Consider the following 23311-nt stretch of genomic DNA (forward strand, 5'->3'; position numbering starts at 1 on the left):
AATCTTATGGGGATTTTATTGACACCTCGGGGGCAGAGGTTCCCTTACCCTGCCCACCCCCACCCCTCAAAGCAAAACCTTGCTCCCCAGCGGTTCCCCGTCGCTCCCCCCGCTCCCCCGGCCCTTACAACACGAGGGACTCGGGTTAGACTTAGAAAGTGCTCTCTAAGTGAAGACAGGAGGCTTCTGAGTAAGGGTCAGAAGTGGCTTCCTGGTCCTACCTGGAGGTAGGGGACGATCAAATGACCTGATATAAACCCTGGGCGACCTGATGGAACAAGGCGAGCGTAAGCTCCCCCGTGGCTGCCCGGCAGGCACACACCGGAGGTCACCTGGCCTGCAGGCTTCCCTGCTCAGGCAGACCGAGCCCCAGGCCAGAAGGCATGCTTCGAGGAGGGAGCCGGTTCGCTGGAGTCGGTTCCAGCGTGTGCGAGTTACTGTGGCGAGCCCTCAGGGACACAGCCGGCAAGCCCCTGCTTGCAGCTAGGGGAGCCGGCCTGGGGAGAGCGGTGTCTCAGCGAGCCCGTGTGCGCGCCCGGGCGCGCACCCCGCCACTGCGCAGGGGGAGGGGAGCCCGCGGCAGCCACTCAGAGGAACCATAGCGAAGCCTCAGAACAACTTTAACTGTCAATCAGACTTAATGGGGTATTATAAAAAAAAAAATGGGGGGGAAAAAGGGCCGCCCTCTCGTTCTGAGCCGCGGCTGTCCCAGGAGCGAACGGATAAGGCGGCGTAGACTCAGTCGTCCGATCCACTCGCGCTCCGCACCCGGGCCCTCTCCAAGTTGGAAAGGACAAAAAGAAGGCAATAAATGCTAACAAGGGAGAGAGAGGGAGCCGGATCGAGCGGCAACTCCCAGCCTCCGCTGGAAGAGAGAGGGAGGGAGGGAGCCGGAGAGAGCGGGCGCGCGCGAGGGCGAGCCATGCACGGAAAGAAACTGACACCCGGACCCCCCACTTCTCCTGCACGTTGCTGGCAATCAGATCGCGTTTAAGCAATTTCCTGAGCCCAAGAATAGCAATGAGTCTGGAGACTTTCGCGGGCTGAAATTGGGAGCTCCAAGCACTTTTCCCCCCTACTTTCTTTTTTTTTTTTTTTCCTGGAAAAGGGGTTGGGGGGGCGCTACAATTTGGAAACGTGTTTTTTTTTTTTTTTTTTAAATCTTGCACTTTGAAACCGCGGGACTGTAGCAGGGTGCGCGCGTGTGGTTGGTGCCTCTTTTTTTTTTTTTTTTTTTCTTCCCCTGCCTAAACTCCTCTGTCAGCCTGTAAACATTACCTGAGAATTCCCCAGCCGAAACGGCTGGCTGCCGGGGCAAGAAAGTTCTTGTTAGAACTTTCCACCTCTGGCTTCCCCTCCACCCCTCTTACTGTCCCAACCTTCGGAGACGCTTTTTCTCCTCCGGAGGATTTATCTTTTTTTTTTTCTCTCCCCCCTCTTTTTCTCACCGGGTACTTGCTTTGCATTTGGGAAGAGGTGATTTCAAGAGTGGCCAGGTGGGACGCCTCTCTGCCCCCTTATTCGGTTTATTACTGTTTGGGGGTGTTTTCTTTTTTAAGTCCTGTTTTGTTCGGTCCGGGGAGTTTGGCCCCCGCCGCCCGGCCCCGCGGCGCGGAGGATGGTGTGGAAACGGCTGGGCGCGCTGGTGGTGTTCCCTCTGCAGATGATCTATCTGGTGGTGAAGGCTGCGGTCGGACTCCTGTTGCCCGCCAAGCTGCGGGACCTGTCCCGGGAGAACGTCCTCATCACCGGCGGCGGGAGAGGCATCGGGCGCCAGCTAGCTCGCGAGTTCGCGGAGCGCGGCGCCAGAAAGGTACCGGGGCCCCGCGAATCCAGAGTGGTGGGGGCTGGAGGCGAGGGGGGCCCAGGGGACAGGGGGTGCGCCCACCTGCTGCCGCTGCCGGAACCCGCGCCCAGGGTCTGAAAGTCGCCGGCCACCCTACTTCTCTGCGCCACCCGCGAGTGCTGAGCTAGTTTCACCTTGTACATTTCCCGGGCAGCCGACTGTCTGTCTTTTTTGGCAGGTCCGGAGCTGCCCCTCTCCTTTGGGATCTGTGGCTGGCTGTTCACCCCCACCTCGAAACTTAGCAGACCCACCCATTTCCCACATTCTTCCCTCCCAAAGGAAGGTGTTGCGTTTTTTCCTCCCCTCGCTTTCCCTCTTTGCCGCCACCCTGGTAAGGCAGGGTGTGTGCGCTCCTGAGTAGAGCGGGGAGCCGCCTGCTAGCTGGCGCTTCGTATTTTCCTTGGCAACCCGCTTCCCAGCCCCAACCTGGACGGCTGCGGCTCTGGAAGCTGGGAAAGAGGGGGTACTCGGTGTGGTTTGAAAAGCGGGAAGCGGTGGTGGATGTCTAGCCTAGCCTGATAGGCACTCGGAAGCCAGGTGTTCCGAAATCTAGAGAGAGGGGACAGGCTAACCAGCAGCTGATCAAGAGTCCTCATTCTCGTTTCAGTGCTGCCTCCGCATACCACCCCCCCACCCCCACCCAAATACAGCCCGGGAGGGGATCCCTCCCACTAAGAGGAGGGAGAGGTGGCACTGTGGTGAGCCACCCCTCCCCCCTTCCAATTCTCAAGCCCTGCCTTTAACTTTTTGGTAGTTCCAGCACCTCTTCCTCCAGTTTTCCCAGACCTGGTGCCTAAGAGTGGGGAGGCTGAGCCAGCTGTCACCCAACGCCAACCCAAGCCTGGCTGACTCACCCAGTGACTAGAGCAATAGAGAGAGATTTGAGGCCAGCAGGCTGGGCTGTCTCCAGCCAGCCCTGTGAAGAGGAAGAGCAAAAACAGGGAATTAGTTTGAAATTTAAACTGCTGTGAGCGAGGGGGGTGAAAGGGCCGGCAAAGCCAGCTGATCTGACATGGAGCCACATACCTAGGGGATTAAGTAAATATGTACTGTAGAAAACCAAACCTGCATGTAATTCCAGGTTGCTTTTGTTTTGTTAAATACTGCCCTGAGATTTACAATTCCTCTGGGGTGGCTCTGACTGGGACTGAACTTTGGAGCCTGAACCATCAGCCAAAGCCGATTGCCGATTAACTCTTCCTTCCCTGGGCGGTGTTTAAAGGGAGGTGGTGGTTGTAGGTTGGAGGCTGTCAAGGCTGAGTAAGTTAGCTGGGGTCGGCTGTCCCCCAGCTCCTGCTTCTCCTTGGGTGGCTTGGACAGCTGCTTGACCTTGCAGTTGGAAGAGGAGCTCAGAAGTGTTTTTTAACCCTTGGACACACCGAAAAAGGAGAAGCAGAAGTCGTTCTCAGCAGTTTCATTTCCTTAGGAGTGATGCCCCCACCCCACCCCCACCTCTGTTATGGAGGAGTGGCAGATGAGGGTGCCCTTTCGGGGAGAGGGAGCTGGAGGGTTTGGGACAATCGCGTGTGATTGTCATTCCCTAGCTGTCTGCATCCCACAGAAACTTTTCTTCTGGCTCTTCCAGCTGGCCCAAGTCCTGGGTCTCTCACTGCTCTTGTAACTGGCTGCAGTAGGCATATGAAGAACTCTTTCAGTCAATCTGGAAAAACTTGACTGACTATAAACAAGCCTAAATTGAAAGAAGTGTATGGCATTGGGGTGGGGGAGGGGCAGAGCAGCACCATACACTGGGAACCATGCCCCACTGAATTTGAAATGGGTATCTTCTGAAGAATAAAGCCACTACCATTGAGTGATATGTCTTAATTGGTTGGTATCTGGTCACCAGAAAAAGGAACCAGGGGCCCTATGAACCTTCCAGTGCCATTTACCGCTGGTTCAGTCCTCAGACCAGTCAGAATGACCAAGAGCCCTCCCTATAACTTGTAATTATCAGACCAATTACTGGAGCTGCGTTTTAATGAGCCTTAGGCTCGCTGTCATGGCTGGGAATGTAGAATCAAGGTTTCTTGCCTGAATCCATCTGGGGCCCAGTGAAAGGGCCTTGGGACCACTCCCAGAGCTGGGAGTGTGTGGGGGGCTAGTGGGCTTGGGGACACAGGGCTGAGTGTTGTGGAATGGGGACTTTGGGGGAGACGGCTGAGAGAGTTAAGTGGATGGTGGGCTCAGGGTGGTCATGGAGCAGCTGGAGAGAGCTGGGGAGCATGGCGCCCACCCACAGCCTGCAGCAATGTTAGGCAGGCCTCCTCCATGGCCCACGTGACCCTCCTCCCCTGGGTGGAAATAGAGGCAGGATCCAAGGGGAAAGGCCCCCCTAAAGAGAAAGAAGGGAGGAGAATCAGAGTCTGCAGATTGCTTGCATGTCCGAGAAAGGTCCATTAACTTTTGGGGTGCAACAACCCAGTTTCCAAAAAACAACCTTGAGTCTAATGATTTGGTAATATTTTGGGGTGGTGGTGCCCCTTAGGCTGCAGAGATGACCCAAATAAGGGTTTTTCTTAAAGGGACCCAAAGGCACGAAAGTTGGAAAGTTCTTCACCTTGAGATATCTCTGCTTAACCACCTTGTACAAGGTTCACCCAGGCAGGGCCAGTTATGGCCCGGGTCTCCAAGGCAAAGACTCTTGCTGGGTAATTGCCCATTACAACTCCTTTATATTTGCTGTGTCCTTCTGGAACTCCTTCCATGAAAGCATTCATAGAGCTTGGGCTCACCCCTACACCTCCAAGGCTCTGGGTAGGCTAGTGGTAGACCTAGCCTCCAGTTTTTGGCTTTGACCTGGTTTTAGCAACAGTCCCCTGGAGGACAGGAGTGAACTGTGTGTTTGGAAGTATCTGCAGGGATTATTCCCAGCCTCTGGCCCAGTAGGAGGCAAGTGACTGGTTTAGAGCCCTGGGCCGTGATGGCAGAACCCTTGAGCAGGGACCCAGTCCCTTCATGGAAGAGAGAGCCAGGACTCCGGGACCCGTTTCGTGGAGCCAGTATGAGGACTGGTTCAGAGTTGCACCTGCTTTGTTGTTGAATTTATGGTCCATGGGTCTGTAGCCTTTTTCTTAAAGCAGCTCACTAGGAATAGACCCTTCACCCAGTCTGGTGAATCACATCCATTCAGCAAATCCTCCCCATCCTGGCACTGGGGCAGGACCAGGCCCAACTACCCCTTGATGACCACCTCAGAGAGACCTAACAAACCTGCCCGAGGTGTCTGTCAAGTGTTCAGTGCAGAGCTGGGCCTGGAGAGGGGTGGGTAGAGCAAAGAAGGCTCAGAGACATGGCCAGGTGCTTACTGTCAAGGCACAAGCTGTAGTGTATGTTTCCTGTAACTGCCGTAACAAATGACCACCAAGTTGGCGCCTTGCAGCAATAGAAGTGTATTCTCTCACAATCTGGAGGGTAGAAATCTGAAATCTGGGGGTTGGTGGGGTCCCCCTCATTCAGAGACTCCAGGGAGAATTCTTCTTCCTCCCTCCCCCTCCCTCCGCACTCCTGGTGAGTCCTGGTTGGCATTCCTTGGCTTGTGGCAGCATCACTCCCATCTCTGCCTCCTTCACGTGACTGTCTTTGCTATCTCTCTGTGTCTGTGTGTCCTCTCTTCTCATAAGAACACCAGTCGTTGGATTTGGGCCCACATGAATCCAGTATGACCTTGTCTTGGGATCCTTAACTAATTACATCTCTGAAGACTTTACTTCCAAATGAGATCACATTCTAAGGTCCTGGGTAGACATGAAGTTGGGGGGTGGGGTACACTACACAGAAGGCTTCCCAGGTGGCTCAGGGTAAAGAATCTGCCTGTCAATGCAGGAGACGCAGGTTCAATCCCTGAGTTGGGAAGATGCCCTGGAGGAGGAAATAGCAACCCACTCCAGTATTCTTGCCTAGGAAATTCCATGGACAGAGCAGCCTGGTGGCTGCAGTCCATGGGGTCGCAAGAGTCAGACACAACTCAGCACAGCACAGAAGAAGCCCAGAGCTATTCATCTATAACAAGAGTGCATGGAAGGCTTCCTGAAGAAGGTGGCATCTGAGTAAGGCTTAGAGCACATCAAGAGTTTCAACCAGCAGAGGTGGGGGAGGGGTAACACACGTGCAAGAAACCACTGATGAAAGACTGTGCACCTGGCTGAAGCTGGGGGTGGGAGGCAGAAGGGAATGAAAGAAAAATAATGTTGCATGGACTAGGGATCAGGGGAAGGAATAATTTGTGTCTCACACTCTGAGTTAGGCCAGTACTGATGAGAAGAGGAAAAAGAAGAAAGAGGAGAGAAGGGTCCAGACAGGTAATCTTGGAACCCAGAGTCATCAGGCCAGAGTAGCTGCATTAAACAATTGATGTGTCATGAAAGGCACACAGCTGGGGTGACATGGGAAACAGCAGTGGCTTACTTCCCCCCTTCTCACCCAGAATGCAGCCTTTGCTAGGAATTTCTAGGAAAAGTACCAGGTTCTCCTCTGATGCAGTCTGAGAGCAGGAAAGTAGGCTACCTGTCCTACCCGTGGCATCTAGGAAATTCTTTCAGCATGCAGCATCTGGTCCTTGGGTTTCAAACAATGGGCTTTACAATTTGGACTGTCACCTGAATAGACAAACACCTCCCTTTTACTGCCCCACCCACTTCCCCTGGGGAACAAAGGTGCCCACATCTAGGACCACGCCCCTTGTGACCAGGCTCACCTGGGTTCTAGACGTGACTTTGCTACAACCCTGGAAAAGTCACTTCCTTCTCCAGGCTGCAGCTAAGAACCACACCTGTAAAAATGAAAGGGGACGCAATGATCCCTAAGTCCCTGGCATGCTCTAAAATTCTGTTACGGCTCCTGTTAGTAGCTTCCCTAGTAGCTCAGATGGTAAAGCATCCACCTGCAATGCAGGAGACCCGGGTTCCATCCTGGGTTGGGAAGATCCCCTGGAGAAGGAAATGGCAACCCACTCCAGTATCCTTGCCTGAAAAAGCCCATGGACAGAGGAGCCTGGCAGGCTACAGTCCATGGGATCACAAAGAGTCAGACACAACTGAGAGACTAACACACACATGGCTCAGCCATCCCAGGAAAGCAACCTCATGCCAAGTTCTCTGCAAAAGACATTTGTCCTCATCACTGCAGATCTGAGCCTTTTGTGCTGTGCATCAGATCCCACGGAATGAAAAAGAAGCAGCTCAGAGTTGGAAAATGTGCCCTCAGTCTGTAGACGGCCTCACGTCCATTTCTAAACCCCTTTAACAGCCACCAGGTAGCCGACTGTGTGATTTATTTCAGTTCTTGAAGGAGATGTTAGTGTTTTCAACTTGTGGCTTCCAAGGGAATGAAGGGCCCGAGTTTCCCAATTAACATGTCAAGTGGAACTTGCAGGGTATATCCTAAAATCAGAGAGTGCTCCCTAACCTGGAAATCTGACCCTGGGTCAGGACATCCATCGTCCATCTATCTGGGCATCTGCTCATTCTTGGGCAGACTCCAAGCTCTTCTGAACTTTCTGCTTTTCAGAGCCTCGGCCATTGGTTTATCCCCAACCCAGAGCCCTTCCAGTCTCTTTATCAAAATAGTTACTTTCTCTGTCCCATCTTTATCTTGTGATTTGCTGAGAAACGATTCTTACCACTTTGAGAAAATTATCTTGGCCATTTTGATGAGAAGGGAGCCATTAGCCATCCTTTTCCCCCAAGGAAAGAGATCCAGTTGTTGTCCTCACTACAACTTGTCCCTAGAGTCTTCATCCCAACCTGCCACTCTCAAGAGCCCACATAGTTATGGGCACCTGGGCTCGAACGGTTCCAGACCCAACCTGTTCTCCTGTATCCTCAGGCCGAAGCACGACCTTACCTAGAATGTTGTGAGATGTTCTCCTTGCTCCCTTTAGAAGACACAATCTAAAAAATACACCAAGTATATATGATGCTTGAAAGGGAGACATTTGAAACATATTCAGATGAACCAAGAAGGTTAGGAAAGAGTTGAAGGCAAATGAAAAGGAGACAAGCAAATCGGTTTAGATGCTGCTGCTGCTGCCGCTGCTACTGCTAAGTCGCTTCAGTCGGGTCCCACTCTGTGTGGCCCCATAGACTGCAGCCCACCAGGCTCTGCCCTCCCTGGGATCCTCCAGGCAAGAACACTGGAGTGGGTTGCCATTTCTTTCTCCAATGCGTGAAAGTGAAAAGTGAAAGTGAAGTCGCTCAGTTGTGTCTGACTCTTCACGACCCCATGGACTGCAGCCTTCCAGGCTCCTCTGTCCATGGGATTTTCCAGGCAAGAGTACTGCTAGTGTTCCCAAACGTACACTCATCTGCCGAGAGATGAGTGAGGTCCCTTAAAAGGCATGAAGTCTTATTAAAGTTCTGGATTCTCGAAAAGAGAACGTTAGGGGACTTCCCTGGTGGTCTGGTGATTAAGACTCCGTGCTTCCACTGCAGGGTCCACGAGTTCAATTCCTGGTCTAGGAACTAAGATCCCCTGTGCTACACGGCACAGCCAAAAAATAATTTTTAAAAAATTATAATTACAGTTTACAAATTTTTTTTAAGTGCCGAATACCAGAATAGTTTAGCAAATGAATGGTTGGTGGGAACTCATTCATTCATTCCACAAGTCTGTGGTGCACCCTATGTGTGCCTGGCACTGTTCTAGGCATAGAGATACGGCAGCAGTGAGCAAAGCAGACACCAGTCCCTACCCGTGTAGAGTCAGCAGTTTGGTGAGGGAGACAGATGAAAACAGGATGCAGAAAACAGCCCGTTACATCACAGTAAGGAGGAAAGAGATGAGGTCCAGTGACAGACGACCTGATGGGAATGGAGGGAGCAGCATTCCAGGTAGAGGGAAGAGAGAGGGGCTCAAAGAAATGTACCTGGGGTATTTGGGGAGCTGGGAGGGGGCCATTGTGGCTGGAGCAGAGTGAGTAACGAGGGCTGCAGTGTGGGGGGCAGGGGATGGGCGAGTCATGGGGGGTCAGGGAGCAGCACAGGAAGGCGCGGGCTGGGGGAGCAGGGCAGGAGACGGGGAGCAGGGCAGGGGGCAGGCTGGGGGAGCAGGGCAGGGCAGGTAGGGCCAGCAATCTCTAGAACCAGCTCTGTCTTTGGCTCCAAGTGAAGCTGGGAGCTGTTGGCAGGTTCTGTGAAGGGAGGTGGAAGTGACAATTCAGTTCAGTTCAGTCGCTCAGTCGTGTCTGACTCTGCGACCCCATGAATCGCAGCACGCCAGGCCTCCCTGTCCATCACTAACCCCGAGAGTTCACTCAGACTCACGTCCATCGAGTCGGAGATGCCATCCAGCCATCTCATCCTGTCGTCCCCTTCTCCTCCTGCCCCTAATCCCTCCTAGCATCAGAGTCTTTGCCAATGAATCAACTCTTCGCATGAGGTGGCCAAAGTACTGGAGTTTCAGCTTTAGCATCATTCCTTCCAAAGAAATCCCAGGGCTGATCTCCTTCAGAATGGACTGGCTGGATCTCCTTGCAGTCCAAGGGACTCTCAAGAGTCTTCTCCAACACCACAGTTCAAAAGCATCAATTCTTCGGCGCTCAGCTTTCTTCACAGTCCAACTCTCACATCCATACATGACCACTGGAAAAGACAATAGCCTTGACTAGACGGACCTTTGTTGGCATAGTAATGTCTCTGCTGTTTAATATGCTATCTAGGTTGGTCATAACTTTCCTTCCAAGGAGTAAGCGTCTTTTAATTTCATGGCTGCAATCACCATCTGCAGTGATTTTGGAGCCCCCAAAAATAAAGTCTGACACTGTTTCCACTGTTTCCCCATCTATTTCCCATGAAGTGATGGGACAAGATGCCATGATCTTAGTTTTCTGAAGTGACAGGATCTAACCTAAGTCTTCACCAGATCACTTAGGAAGCGGGGGGTATGGGGGGTGGCAGGCCAAGGGCAGGAGAGGGGTTGGGGTGCTCCTTGGGCTCCTCTAAGTACATGAGATCAGACTTGCCTGGCTCCCTTCTGAGGGCATTCTAAAGCTTGAGTCTGCTCTCAGCTTGGTGCTTGGATTTGAGAAGACACTGCTGTTGATATCTTTAGTCCAATGGAAGTGTGTGGGCTGAAGCAAGATCTGGGTAAGCTGGTGTACCCCTGGAGGGATGGGTGTGAGTCATCCGGGATCCAGGCCTCAGAGTCTTCTGGGGAGACCCCCGCTTCAGCAAGCTGTGATCTGTGCTTGTGGATGCCTGGGGTGAAAAATGGTGACGCGGCTCTGGGGAAGCTGTGACTGTCAAATTCATTCCTCGATTTAGGCAGCTGGGCTTAGGGCTGCCGCAGGGAGCCACGTTAACAAGGTTCTCTTTGGCGGCACTTACGTCCTGGTGTGTGATGATCATCTCCAATAAAGTCCCCGATGCTCTGGAAAGGGGAGTCAGCTCCAGTAAGATGACTTTAATGGCAACAGAAGTTTAACTCCCTCTGCAAAGAAAATGAAAGCAACTGTATTGGTGCCCTGAGCAAAGGAGACAACTTTTCAGTTCTACTATGTCAAGGGAGCCCAGGAACATTGTGGGCAGTATCGGTCAACACTTTGCGAAGGTCCTTGAGCAACTGGGGGGCACCCAGGGAGCAGGCTCTGGATGACAAGGACCAGAAGCCATGACTTAGGTGAGATGGCCAATTCAGAAGCGTTTGGTTGACTGCTTCTGGGGCTGGAGACAGTATCGGCCGCCTTCCAGGTGGAAGGGGTCCAGGAGCACCTTCCCGCCCTCTGGAGCTTTTCCGGGGTCAGCAGGCTGCAGTGAGGGAACTGTGGATTCTTGGATCAAGAGAGGCTGGGTTCTAGACTATCACCTGGGTCCCTTCCACCCCATTGATTCTGTGAACCACTGTTACTAGAGTGATGTCAGTGACCCAGACAGAGTCAGGGGCCAGGAGGAAGAGAGGCCACCAGCATCAATCAACCAATGCTCAAAAATTAAAAGAAGACAGCCCTTCTCAGCCTGACCTCAGTAGGGTCCTTCAGCGATGGGGTCATTCCTTTGGTGGGGTTTTTCAGGATGCTGGAGAGAGAAGAGGAGGAGGAGGAGGGAAGGTGCAGGCCAAGCCTGTGTTCATATCCTTCATTCTGACCACCAGTCATAACTTAGACCCGAACTGGATGCTGAGGGCTTCCTTGGGCTCCCCAGACAGCTTGAGACATTGGTCCATACCCTGTGTGACTGTGGTAGCCTATAGGACTGACTCCACAGGGCTTTTTCACATTCATTGTCCTATCTAGGCCCAGAGGCAGGTGTGATCAGCAACCCACTGCTTTTCTTCTTTTCTTTTTTCCAATTAAAAAATAATTTTTTTAATTTTTATGTCCTTTTTAAAGGTTAATTTCCATTGACCATTATTGCAAAATGTTGGCGGTATTCCCCGTGTTGTACAGTACATTCTTGAGCTTGTCATATACCCAATAGCTTGTACCTCCCCTCCCCCATCCTTATATTGCCACTCCTGCCCAATGGTAACCACTCATTTGTTCTCTATATCTGTGAGTCTGCTTTTTGTTGTTATATTCACTGGTTTGTTGTGTTCTTCAGACCCCACATATAAGTGATATCATATAGTATGTGTCTTTCTCTGACTTGTTTGACTTTGCATAATGCCCTCCAAGTGGGAACATTTCATTCTTTTTTATGACTGAGTAATATTCCAGCGTGTGTGTGTGTGTGTGTGTGTGTGTGTGTGTGTGTGTGTGTACATATGGATATGGATATAGATATACACCACATCTTCATCCACTCATCTGTTCATGGACACTGAGGTTGCTTCTGTATCATGGCAATTGTAAATAACACTGCTATGAACATTGGGGTGCATGTTCCTTTTTGAATTAGTGTCCTTGATTTTTTTTTTCCCAGATATATACCCAAGAGGGGAATTGCTGGCTGATAGGGTAGTTCTATTTTTTGTTTTTTGGGAAACCTCCATCCTGTTTTCCACAGTGGCCATCAGCAGCCCATTTCTAAGATACAAGTGAAGTGAGTTGCCCTGGATGGTTGGCCTAAGGCAGGTTTCAAACCCAGGATTTTAGCTTCAACACTAGGCCCTTTCCCTCTGGGTCAAATATTATCAGCCTGGCCCAGCCCACCCCAGTCAGGGTTATGGAGAGGTCAAGAGACAAGCTGTTTAATAATGGGAACTACCTAGTACACAGAGGGTTCTGGAAAGAGAATTGATGAGCAGTCCAGGAGTCAACAGGATGTACTTAAGTTTGACCTCACCAAAACATTTTTTTTAAGCACTGAGCAGCAGTATTTGCATACAATGAGTGGGTTACTTGCCAAAGGATTAAGGTAGTCTTTGGTTATCAGAGTTTGCTTTGAACAAGTAACTGATAAGCAGGAAAACAGCACAGTTGTATTTCATTCATTTACAACCAGGGTGGCACCTCTAGCTGGAAGCCAACTTTGAGGAATGAGTGAGTGCCAGCTCCTTCCATCTAAACTCGAGGTCACCCAGCTGGATCCTCCCAAGTGACCTTGAGCTTTGATAATTCAGACAAGGGAAAGATCACTGTAAATTAAGGAAATCTCAGAAGACTTCTCAAAGGAGGTGGAAACTAAAGGGTTTGCAGTAAGTCTTAATCTTTTGCTGGTTGTGGAGCCCTTTGAGGAGCTGGAGAAAGTAACATAAACCCAGTCTGAAGAAGAATGCACAAAGAGACAGATTTTTATACTTTTAAGAGATCATTGGGTCCCCCTGATGCCTGTCCCAGACACCAGGTTAAGAAGCTCTGGACTGGATCCAATCAAAACCCATCCAACAACTTGAGGCTCTGATTCAGGGCCAGAACTGGAGCCTATGTCAGAGGCAAGAGACTCTGGAGTACTGCAACCCAAAGCCAAGGTCACGCCAGAGTGGACAATACAGATTTGTGGCCTGGTAATACTTGATGCCAACAAGAGTCAGCCTGGCAAAGGTCACTGGGCTCAAGCTTTCCTAACTCTGTTGGCCACATCCTGTTTTGGGGAAATCGATCTTGAAACCCCTTTTCAGTAGCCTTTCAAGGAAGGGGCTAAGAAAGCGCTTTGAGCAATGAACCATCTGATTATTTTGTCCACATTGAAACATACTCCTGGGACGTGCTTACAGATACCTGTCTGCATTTCCGTCTTCTACAGAGCTCTGGGCTGTCTGAACCCCAGTAGCTTCAAGGCAGACCCCAACACCAGCTGAGGTTTTAGGACCGAGTTTTCAAACTGGGTTCCAAAGCACCCAAGGGGTTCCAAGAAGGTGGGGCTCCATGGGAGGTGGAGCAGATAGGGTTCCCAGGGGTCCTCATCTCCATTTAACTCACTCAGCTTCACTTAGGTCTTGTAGCTTAGAATTCTGTGTGAGGTTTTTGTGTGTATTTTGAAAGGATGCCATTACTTAGAAGGAAAACATAAGGCTTGAAAGGAACTATTCCAGGAAGTTACTTAGGACACACTTCTCTTGTTCAGTCATTAAGTCCTGCCTGACTCTCTGCACCCCCATGGACTACAGCACGCCAGGCTCCCCTGTCCTTCACTATTTCCCGAGGTTTGCTCAGATTCATGTCCATTGAGTCGGTGATGCTATCTAATCATCTCATCCTCTGCCTCTCCCTTCTCCTTTTGCCTTCAGTCTTTCCAAGCATCAGGGTCTTTTCTCTTAGCTGCTCCTTACTTGGAGCTTCACTGGCAGCTCAGCTGGTAAAGAATCTGCCTGCTATGCAGGAGACCCCAGTTCAATTCCTGAGTCGGGAAGATTGGCTAGAGAAGGGATAGGCTACCCACTCCAGTATTCTTGGGCTTCCCTGGTGGCTCAGATGGTAAAGAATCCACCCGCAATGTGGGAGACCTGGGTTCAATCCCTGGGTTGGGAAGATCCCCTGGAGTAGGGAACAGCTACCAACTCCAGTATAACGGGAATCTGCCATGTGTCATCTCACTGGGTCCTCAACTTTTGGTTCTTTACTCCAAGGTAAAGAAGCATGCTCTTTCCAGCTTGTGCCTTTGCCCCTCAAGGGAGGGCTCCCTCTTCTTGCCCAGGCACATGGAACCCCAGGCCCTGCTCAGCCCTCAACCAGGCCCCCCACGCCACCACTAAGCAACCCAGGAGCTAGAAGCCCTAATTACTCCACCAGGACTGAGCCAGCCTCCGAAGGGAACCCAGCCCACATGCAGCTCCCAGCCTGGGGGAATGCGACTTGACCACTCCAGCCCCAAAGCCAAGGACTGGCCCGTGGAGTGTCACGGCTGCTGAGGTCTTTCAAGTGGTGGAGACCAGCCCACTGGCCAGAGCACTCTTGCCATTCATGATGCTAGCCAGGGCTGCTGGGAGCCAGTTCCTAATCCTTTAAATCCTAGGAAGCCTCCCAGCAACCTACTGTGTGACCTTGGGCAATAACCATCTCTCTGGGCTTCCCCCATCTGAAAAACGAAAGTATGAAGATTCCGTGAAATAATATATGTAAACCTCCTAGTTCAGCACCAGAGGTTTTGCAAGAAATGATGGCTCCTTCTGGTTGGCGTGGGGGCGGAGAGAAAGTGGACTTCCCCAGCCCTGGCTTGTTGGCCCAAGTGCTCTGCTGGTCACAGAGGCAAAGAGCCCGCTGGCCAGACTCACCCTGGTTCTGGGAGTCTGCAGGAAAGGGAGAAATTTGCTCCTGTCACAGAAGCCCTTGGGAATTTTAGCTCTTGACCCTTTCTAGAAGTCAGTAAGAATGAATCACTCTTCCCTAGGGAGGGCTCAGGGCCTGGCATTGTCCCTCATACTAGAAGCCCCTTTCCTCATGTTCAAGGGCTGGTCCAATGCAGACCCCTCTCCAGTCCAGGCACAGAGGCTGGTCAAAGGCCGGGCCTCTGCTCTGGTCCTGGCTGCCCACTCCGCAGACAGCCACCCAGCTTCCCCATTAGTCATCTTCACCTCTGCGTCCAAGTAGCTCAATTGGTCAGGGTTGGGCTGCGGTGAGGCCAAAGTCATGAGTTGCCATGGCAACTCCCCATGATTGTGGCTGCTTGTGGCTGCTTGTTGCCATGTATCTTCTCCAAAAGGCTGTGAGATCCTTGGGAGGCTGGGGACGTGTCCTCTTACCTCCTGAGTGTCCTGAGCACCCGGCAGTATCTGGGACTCAGTAGGCGCTTAATAAACCTTTGTTGCTTGAGTGAAGGCATGACTGATCCATCATAGCTAGTAGGAATCCGTGTCTACTGAACACCTACTCTGTGCCAGCACCTGACACGTAATAAAGTCATTTATTGCTCGCAGTGAGCTCTAGTGTGGGCAGTGCTGTCTTCTTTTTTCAATTGGTATCCCCCTTGTTTTTATTTATTTATGGCTGCATTGGGTCTTCGTTACTGCAGGCGGGCTTTCCCTAGTTGCCGTGAGCAGGGGCTTCTCTTGTTACAGAGCACGGACTTCAGGGCACGCGGGCTTCAGTAGCTGCAGCCCCTAGGCTCTAGAGCTCAGCGGTTGTGGTGCACCAGACTTAGTTGTGCCAAGGCATGTGGAATCTTCCCAGACCAGGGATCGAACCCATGTCCCCTGTGTTGGCAGGTGGATTCTTAACCACTATACCAACAGGGAAGTCCTATCATCTTTTTCACTGGTCCAGATTCTGAGGGTCCAGAGCAGGATCACACAGCTTGTGACAGACCAAGTGGGATTTGAACTCTGGGCGTCTGCTCTTGAGCCAGTGAGTTTTGTGGCCTCTCAGTTAATCATTTTACAGAACAGATCACATTGAGAGCCCTGAGCAGAGTCCATGCAATGTGTGCTTTAAGCTGCTGGGAGTTTAAATGTGTCTAAAGGACATGAGCACAAGCCTGGCTCCCGGAGATCAAACAGTGTTGTCCAGACCAGTCTTGCCTTAGGCAGCCCCTCCCCACCCTGGGACTGCTCACATCTGCCCCTTGCTGCCTTAAACCCCCTCAGCTCCCAGTGGAGCAGGCAGATCAGTATCTTCCTCCCAACTTTTCCAGGCTCCAGGAGTTGAGTCTCTCTGATTATGGCTGGATTGGGCTGAAGCAGACACTGGCAATGGTGTAATCACTGGTTGGCCAGCTGTGGGTCTCAGGCCTGACTCTGAACTAGAGGAACAGCCAAGCCACAGCGTGTAAGTGTGGAGATGGACTTCTGTGGGGGACATGGGGCTGCTGTTACCAGGAACAAGGGGATCAGGAGTGGATGTCTAGTATTCCTTCTTAAGGAGGAACCAATTCAATTTTTCATCTCAGGCACAAACATCCAGGAGCTCCAGGCATCTCTTAGCCAGTCCTCCCAGGTCTAGTCCTGCAGACCTTATCAGGTTATTTACTGACACACATGCTAAGTCGTTCAGTCATGTCCAACTCTGTGTGATCCCATGGACTGTCGCCCACCTGGCTCCTCTGTCCATGGAATTCTCCAGGCAAGAATACTGGAGTGGGTTGCCATTTCCTCCTCCAGGGGATCTTCCGGACCCAGGGACTGAACCCGAGTCACCTGTGTCCCTGAACTGCAGGCAGATTCTTTACCACTGAGCCACCAGTCCTGCAGGCCTTATCAGGTCATTTACTGACACTGACCAACAAAAAAGGCAGGACAGACTTTTCTGGCTTGAGCTGAAACCTGTCTGCTCTCAGGGAGTTTGTACCTCAAAGAAGCCTTCTGAGCAGCCACTTACAGTGGTCCAGCAGGTTGCTAGGTCAGTGTTACTATTCATACTGCCCTGGGTGTGAGAAGCCAGCTCTCTGATGCAGAGTCCTTCCAAGGTTGGAAGGAGTCTCTGGGTGCCTTTAGATCTCTCCCAGGGGCCGGGGGACACAAACTCAGCTGGCCAGTCCAGCATGCCCTGAGCTCTCTCAGGCCCCATCCCAGGTCATCATGGGGAGCTAGGGCTGGAGCCAGCATGACCACAAAGGGCAGTGTGACCTTCCTGCAGGCAGGCAGTCCTGCCAGACACACCCACGTGGAGTCAGGCCACCCTCGACTCCCACATGCCATGTCCTCATGTCTCACTTGGCAGAGGGGGCAGCCTTGCCTCACCTCCCCAGGCCACTTCTCTGGTGAACCCACAGCGAGGCAGTGGGGGTCCTCCTGCCAGGGGCACGGGGCAGTGTGGGCTGAGAACCGCTGGTGCCCTCCTCCTCCTCCTGACTGGCTGTGCTGGTTTGGGGGCCACCTCTTGAGCCTTCAGGTTGGCGGGTATGTGTGTATGTGTGCATGAGCACACGTGTGTGCACCTAAGTTTAGCTTTATTTCTTTTTTAAGGAGCTGGTATACAGTTGTGATTCAGATTTTGAGCTCAGGAGTCAACAAACCAAAATTCATATGCATGCTCTTTCACTCACTTGCTGAATGGCCCTAGGCAAGTTATTAGACCTCTCTGAGCCTCAGTTTCTTCATCTATAAAAGGAGATTTCAATGAGATACTGTATGAAAAGTCCTGGTCATGAAGATGAGGCTGTGGCTCCTGTTTGCCTGTTCCTTGCAACCCCTCTTGTGCACCCTCTGCAAAAGCCTCTGGGGCATATCTTTATGACAGAGGGTTGTTGTTGCTGTTGTTTTTTAAAATATTTATTTATTTAGCTGTATTGGCTCTTAGTCGCAGCTGCATGTAGAATCTTCCCAGAACAGGGACTGAACCCGTGTCCCCTGCACTGCAAGGCAGATTCTTGACCACTGAGCCACCAGTCGTGTCCAACTCTTTTACCACCCAGTGGACTAGCCCACCAGGCTTCTCTGCCCATGGGATTTCCCAGCCACCAGGGAAGTCCAATAGAGGGTTTGTTTTAAGTGATGCTGACAGGTTAGCACGAGGGAGGGGCTGCTGTGCCGCTGGAAGCCCACAGACTTTGGAGACAAACTCCAGTTTCAGACCCAGCTCTCCGGCTCTCCACCTCTCTGCCTGAGCTTCCTGCAGCTGTGCTAAACACACCATACACTCAGCGGCTTAAAAATCACATTCATTCTCTGGCGGTTTTGGAGGTCAGGAGTCCAACAGTGGTCTCATGGGCTAAAATCAAGGTGTCAGGGTTATGTGCCTTCTGGAGGCTGGAGTGAAGAATCCATGTTCTCGCATCTTCCAGCTTCTAGAGGCTGCCCACATTCCTTGGCTCACGGCCCCTTCCTCCACCTTCAAAGCTGTCAAGATTGCATCCCCCTAACCCGGCTTCCGGGGTCACATCTCCCTCTCTCTTCTGTCCTTCTGCCACTTCTCAGGCCCCTTGTTATTACACCGAGCTCACCTGGATAATCCAGGACAGTTTTTCTATTTTAAAGTCAGTTGATTAGCATATTTAATTCCATCTGCAACCTTAAATCTCCCTTTCCTGTGTAAGTTAACATAGTCCCAAGTGCTGGGGTTTAGGATATAGGCATCCTGGTATGCTCAGGGCTTCCCTGGTGGCTCAGTGGTAAAAGAATCCACCTGCCAATGCAGGAAATGTGGGTTCGACCCCTGGGTTGGGAAGATCCCCCTGGAGAAGGAAACAGCAACCCTTTCTAGCATTCTTGCTTGGAGAATTCCATGGACAGAAGAGCCTGACAGGCTACAGTTCATGGGATCCCAAAGAGTTTCAGACACAATTGAGTGACTGAAAAACAAGTCCTGGTGTGCTCAGTTGCTCAGTCATGTCCAACTATTTTGCAACCCTATGGACTAGCCCACCAAGCTTCTCTGTCCATGGAATTTCCCAGGGAAGAATACTGGCATGGGTTGCCATTTTCTCCTCCAAGGGCATCTTCCCGACCCAGGGATTGAACTTGCATCTCCTGTGTCACCTGCATTGGCAGACAGATTCTTTACCACTGAGCCACCTGGGAAGCCTTGGACATTCTGGAGGAAGCCATTATTCTGCTTCCCACACTCTCTGAGCCCCGGTTTTCTCATCTATTATATGACAGTGCTAGTCCCAACCTCCCAGGGGACTGTTGCCAGCCAGGGGCTCAGAAAACACTGGCTGGATATGCCCTGAATACCTGCTGAATGCAAACTTCTTTCCCAGGTGCCATCCAACCTCACCAGGCACACAGAGAGGCTGGCAGTGTGGCTAGGGAAGTAGAGTCATTTGTGGGATTTGTCCTTGGAGAACAAAACGGCAACAGGGGATCTGAACTGACCCCACGCTGGGTTGGCAGCTGCTCCACAGAAAAGAAAACTGGGGGTCATCCTGGAAGGCTTCTTATGGGGGTAGATCTGACAGCGGGGAAGGGTGTGCAGGGGGCTCTCCTAGGTCACAGGGACCGGGTAGGCATCGCAGGGGAAAAGCCCAGGTCCCTCTTCTGGCTAGCTGGGAGAACGGACCCGTGGCTCTCAGTGACACTGAGGCATGGCAGACGCTTGGATGCAGTGGGATGCAGCTCTGAGCAAAGGGAGGGGTTTCCAATCAGTCTTTGCCATTGTTAGTAAAACTCTTCCTACACACTAAGTGGAGCTTCCCTGGTGGCTCAGATGGTAAAGAACCCACTGGCCGATGCAAGAGACACAGGTTCAATCACTAGATTGGAAAGATCCCTTGGAGAAAGAAACTACAACTCACTCCAATATTCTTGCCTGGGAAATCCCATGGACAGAGGAGCCTGGCGGGGCTACAGTCCATGGGGTGGCAAAGAGTTGAACATAACTTAGCAACTAAACAACAACACATTAAGTTGTTTACAGGAACAATCTGATTTGCTCCTCAGAACAACTCAATGAGGGAGGAACTATGTCCCTATTTTATTTTTTTTAATTAAAAAAAATATTTATTTATTTGGCTGTGCCAGGTCTTCGTTGCAGCACTCGAGGTCTTCAGTTGTGGCGTAAAAACTCTTACTTGCGGCAAGTGGGATCTAGTTCCCTGACCAGAGGTGGAACCCAGGCCCCCTGCATCAGGAGCGTGGAGTCTTAGTCACTGGCCCACCAGGGAAGTCCTGTGTCCCTATTTTGAAAATGAGAAAACAAAGGCTCACAGAGGTTAAATACTTGCTTAACAGCACACACACAGTCATGAGATCTGTATCCAGGCGATCTGGCTTCTGGGGAAGGAAGGCTGGCAATGGCTAGGATCAGGGTCTAAGGTGAGGCATCAAGACTGAGCTGGAGGCCATGGAAGGCGAACATTCCAGGCCGAGGGGATGAGCATGTCTGGAAAGTGGGAAATTAGAGAGTCTGGCCTGGCAGAGCTCATAGAGCCTGGTGGCCATGGGCTAGAATCAGGACTTGATTAGAAGAGTACTGTTGTTGTTTAGTTGCTAAGTCGTGTCTGACTCTTTTGCAACCCCGTGGACGGTAGCCCGCCAGGCTACTCTGTCCATGGGATTTTCCAGGCCAGAATATTGGAGTGGGTTGCCATTTCCTTCTCCAGGGGATCTTTCCGACCCAGGGGTCAAATCCATATCTCCTGCCTTGCAGGTGGATCCTTTACCAACGAGCCACCTAGGAAGCCCCAGAAGAGCATTAGGGAGCTACAGAAGGGTTTCTACAGGTCGCATGACCAGGCAGGTGAGGGAAGCCTGAATTTCCAGCAGAATTCTTTGCTGTTGGAGGGCTGGGGCACTCTCTGAGGACCACTGAAATCCACTTTCTGCAGGGCTGGTGCTAAAGGGAAACCCCACCTTGCCTGGCTTCCTGGGCCGAGGCCCATGTGGCTTTGCTCTCAGCATCCTGGCCTTTGCAGGATGTGCTGACCAGGTCATTTCCCGTTGCAATGTCCTGCCACTTCCCCTGAGTCCCCCAGCCCTCCAGGCCCAGATCCTCAGCCTGATAGTGCGACGCCAGCCAGCCGGGTCAACTCCATAGTGTTTGACCTTCGTCCAGCAGAGATTAAACTGATTCCTAATTAATAGCCGGTAGGATAGACAGTTACCTTGGCACGGCCTGCAAGTAATTTAAAGCTTGTCTTCAGGAGGCCAGTCCATAAATAATGCTTAATTAGCTGGAGGCTTCCCTGGGACACACCAGCTCAAGGGCCTCTAGGCTTCAGGTTGGGGTCAGAAAGGGGATGCTGAAAGAGTTGCCCCCATAAAAAGGCCGTTATTCTCTACCCCAAACAACAGCTGTATTCTCACCTTCGCCAGCAGCTCCCAGAAGTGATGCCAGGGTCCCAGCTCAGCCATTTCCTGGCCATGCCCTTGATATTGCCAGGACCTTGGTGCTTTATCTCTAAAGTGGGCCAGCAGCTCAGGTCCACGGCTCTTTGTGGACTTGCCTAAATGCATGGGTCTAATTAAGTGGGGATAAAGGATTTTAGAGCTTTTTGGATTGTGGGCCTCACTGTAGCACTTTAGAGAAGCTCCTGACTAAATGCTAACCAAGGCAATGACCGTTACATGCTTACCATTGCCCCTAAATCCTACCTGCCTCCGTATTGCCTGCTTTTGCTTTTTGCAGGCGTCCATTGGGAGCACAGACAACCCTCAATTAGCTAGCTGTTGTCAGCTGTCTGTGTGGGAGGTATCATCCATTCTGCAACAAGGAGAAACTCTATTGGATTGAGTTTCCTACAGCCCAGGGAAGGTGTGGAAAGCCCAAGACTTGGCATTCGGCACCCCCACCTCCCCACTCCCCACCTTGGGCATTGCTTTTGAGTGCTCTCTATGTATGAACACCCTTTTGGCTTGCTGGGTGTGTGACCCTAGCTGTCACACATGACCCCTGGCTCACAAGGGCCCTGCACTTGTCAGCGCCCTGCTGTCACCATCTTGAAATTCTCAATAATTTTTTCACCTGACAGCCACACACTTTCCTTTTTTACTCAGGCCCAACAAGTGGTGTGATTGGCCCTCATGATAGCCATACCGCCTGGGCTGTCAATGTTATTCCTCCCAAGGTCCCCTCCAGGGATGTCAGTGCCCATATCACACGTGAGGCAAGATGATTTCATTCATTCACTCACATATTCACCAGGCACCTGATGACCAAGCCAGGGGCAGGGGAGTGCATGGCGAGCCCACACTGTAGTGTGCACTGGGGGAGAGGGACAGACGAAGCAAGCAAGCAAATAAACTTTCAGATAGTGACAAAATGCTGGAAAGACAAAACAGGGTGATGCGAGAGACAGGGATTTAGCTATTAATATTAAGTCCATGGAATTCTCCAGACCAGAATACTGGAGTGAGTAGCCATTCCCTTCTCCAGAGGATCTTCCCAACACAGGGATCGAACCCAGGTCTCCCACATTGCAGGTGGACTCTTTACCAGCTGAGCCACCAGGGAAGCCCAGATATTAACTTCAGTAAAAGAGAAGCTAGAATGGGCTCTGGCAGTAGGAGCTGGGTTCTTGGGGTGCTTTCGAAAGATCTACGCTCATTTTAGGTTCTCCCAGCTTCTTAAAGGACTTGAGTTGGTGGGGTCCATGTAGGGGAGACAGTGTGCAGGCTCCTTGGGCCCTGGAAACTTTACCAGTATGTCCCACAGCCCCAGCTTCTCACAATGAAGGCCGAAGCCTGGGTTTGGGAGCAGGGAGGGCTGGCCCCTCTGAGCAGCTCTACCTTCTCAACAGGCCAGGCCCCTGCACCTGAGGCTTCTCACCAGCCCTGGCAGCCTGGTGAGGGTTTCTTGCACTTTTGACCTTCCGCACACTAGCAGAGGGGAGGCTGTTTCAAACCTCCCCACTTCCCCAGTGGGATTTGGTGAAGCCCAGAGATGCCAAGTGACTCATTCCAAAGTCACACAGCAAATCAACTCCAGAACAGAGTACTGGCCTTCCTGGCCCCAGCCAGGCTGATTTCCATTCCCAAGGGCAGTTCAGAGACAGGGGGCTGCCAAGGGTAGGCAGTCCAGGGCCGCTCTGGGGGAGCTCTCTGGAAGAAAGGATGGCCCCCTGCCCTGTGGAGTGAGGGAGAAGCTGGTGGGCAGCCAGGGGACACTTGGGCATGGGCTTCCATCTGGAAAAGGGGCGTCCAGCGCCTCCGGCCTCGAAGAAAAGGAATGAGCTTCCCAGAGAGCTTGCAAAGGCAAGCACTTCCCGACCTGTTGGGCAGAAAGCCCAAAGTTGACCCCAGAGGCTCAGCTCTCGGGTCTGGAAGCCCCCTGGGGAGGCAGACGATGGGGTGCCTAGCGGAGAGCTGACCCCACACGAGTGGAAGCTGCCAGCCCCCAGGCGTGCTCCGGAGGAGGGAGGCCGCGCTCCAGCTGGGCCGGTGCCTGCCGGGGGGCGGCGGAGGAGGCGGCGGGAAGGTTCACGCCGCGGCCAGCAGACTGGCTGCGTGTTGCAATGTCTGGTGGCGTTTGCAGCATCCTGTCCGTGTGCAGCTGGGGGAACCTCGGGCCGGCGCGGAGGAGCGTGTGTGGCTCGCAGGCCGCGCGGCCCGGAGGCTGCTGGCACCTTGCATCTCATTTACAGCTCCGGGTTCAGCCGCAGGTCAGCGGCGCGGGTGACATCACGGCGTTTGTTTACCGCTCTGCCGGAGGGAGGAAGCGCGGGCGGTCCCTGGAGCGGGAGGGGACCTTGTCCCTACCCCGCCTCCACCGCGTGCGACCCCAACCTGGCCCCTCCCCCTCCGCCCTGGCCCCATCCCGTCCACGTCCCGACTCCCGCC

At 52.2% G+C, this 23311-nt stretch overlaps 1 protein-coding gene across 1 annotated transcript in view; it reads left to right on the forward strand.

The window, feature by feature from the left end:
* Positions 1–270: 270 nt before the first annotated feature.
* The window catches only part of DHRS3 (dehydrogenase/reductase 3), a 51915-nt gene continuing 28874 nt past the window's right edge, over positions 271–23311 (forward strand). Inside the window, exon 1 of the mRNA XM_069545673.1 lies at positions 271–1813. Coding sequence (XP_069401774.1) covers positions 1619–1813 — 195 coding nt within the window. The 5' untranslated portion in view covers positions 271–1618. The remainder of the gene's footprint in view (positions 1814–23311) is intronic.

The sequence above is a fragment of the Ovis canadensis genome, chromosome 12 (genome assembly GCF_042477335.2).
Source record: "Ovis canadensis isolate MfBH-ARS-UI-01 breed Bighorn chromosome 12, ARS-UI_OviCan_v2, whole genome shotgun sequence".
Lineage (NCBI taxonomy): Eukaryota > Metazoa > Chordata > Mammalia > Artiodactyla > Bovidae > Ovis > Ovis canadensis.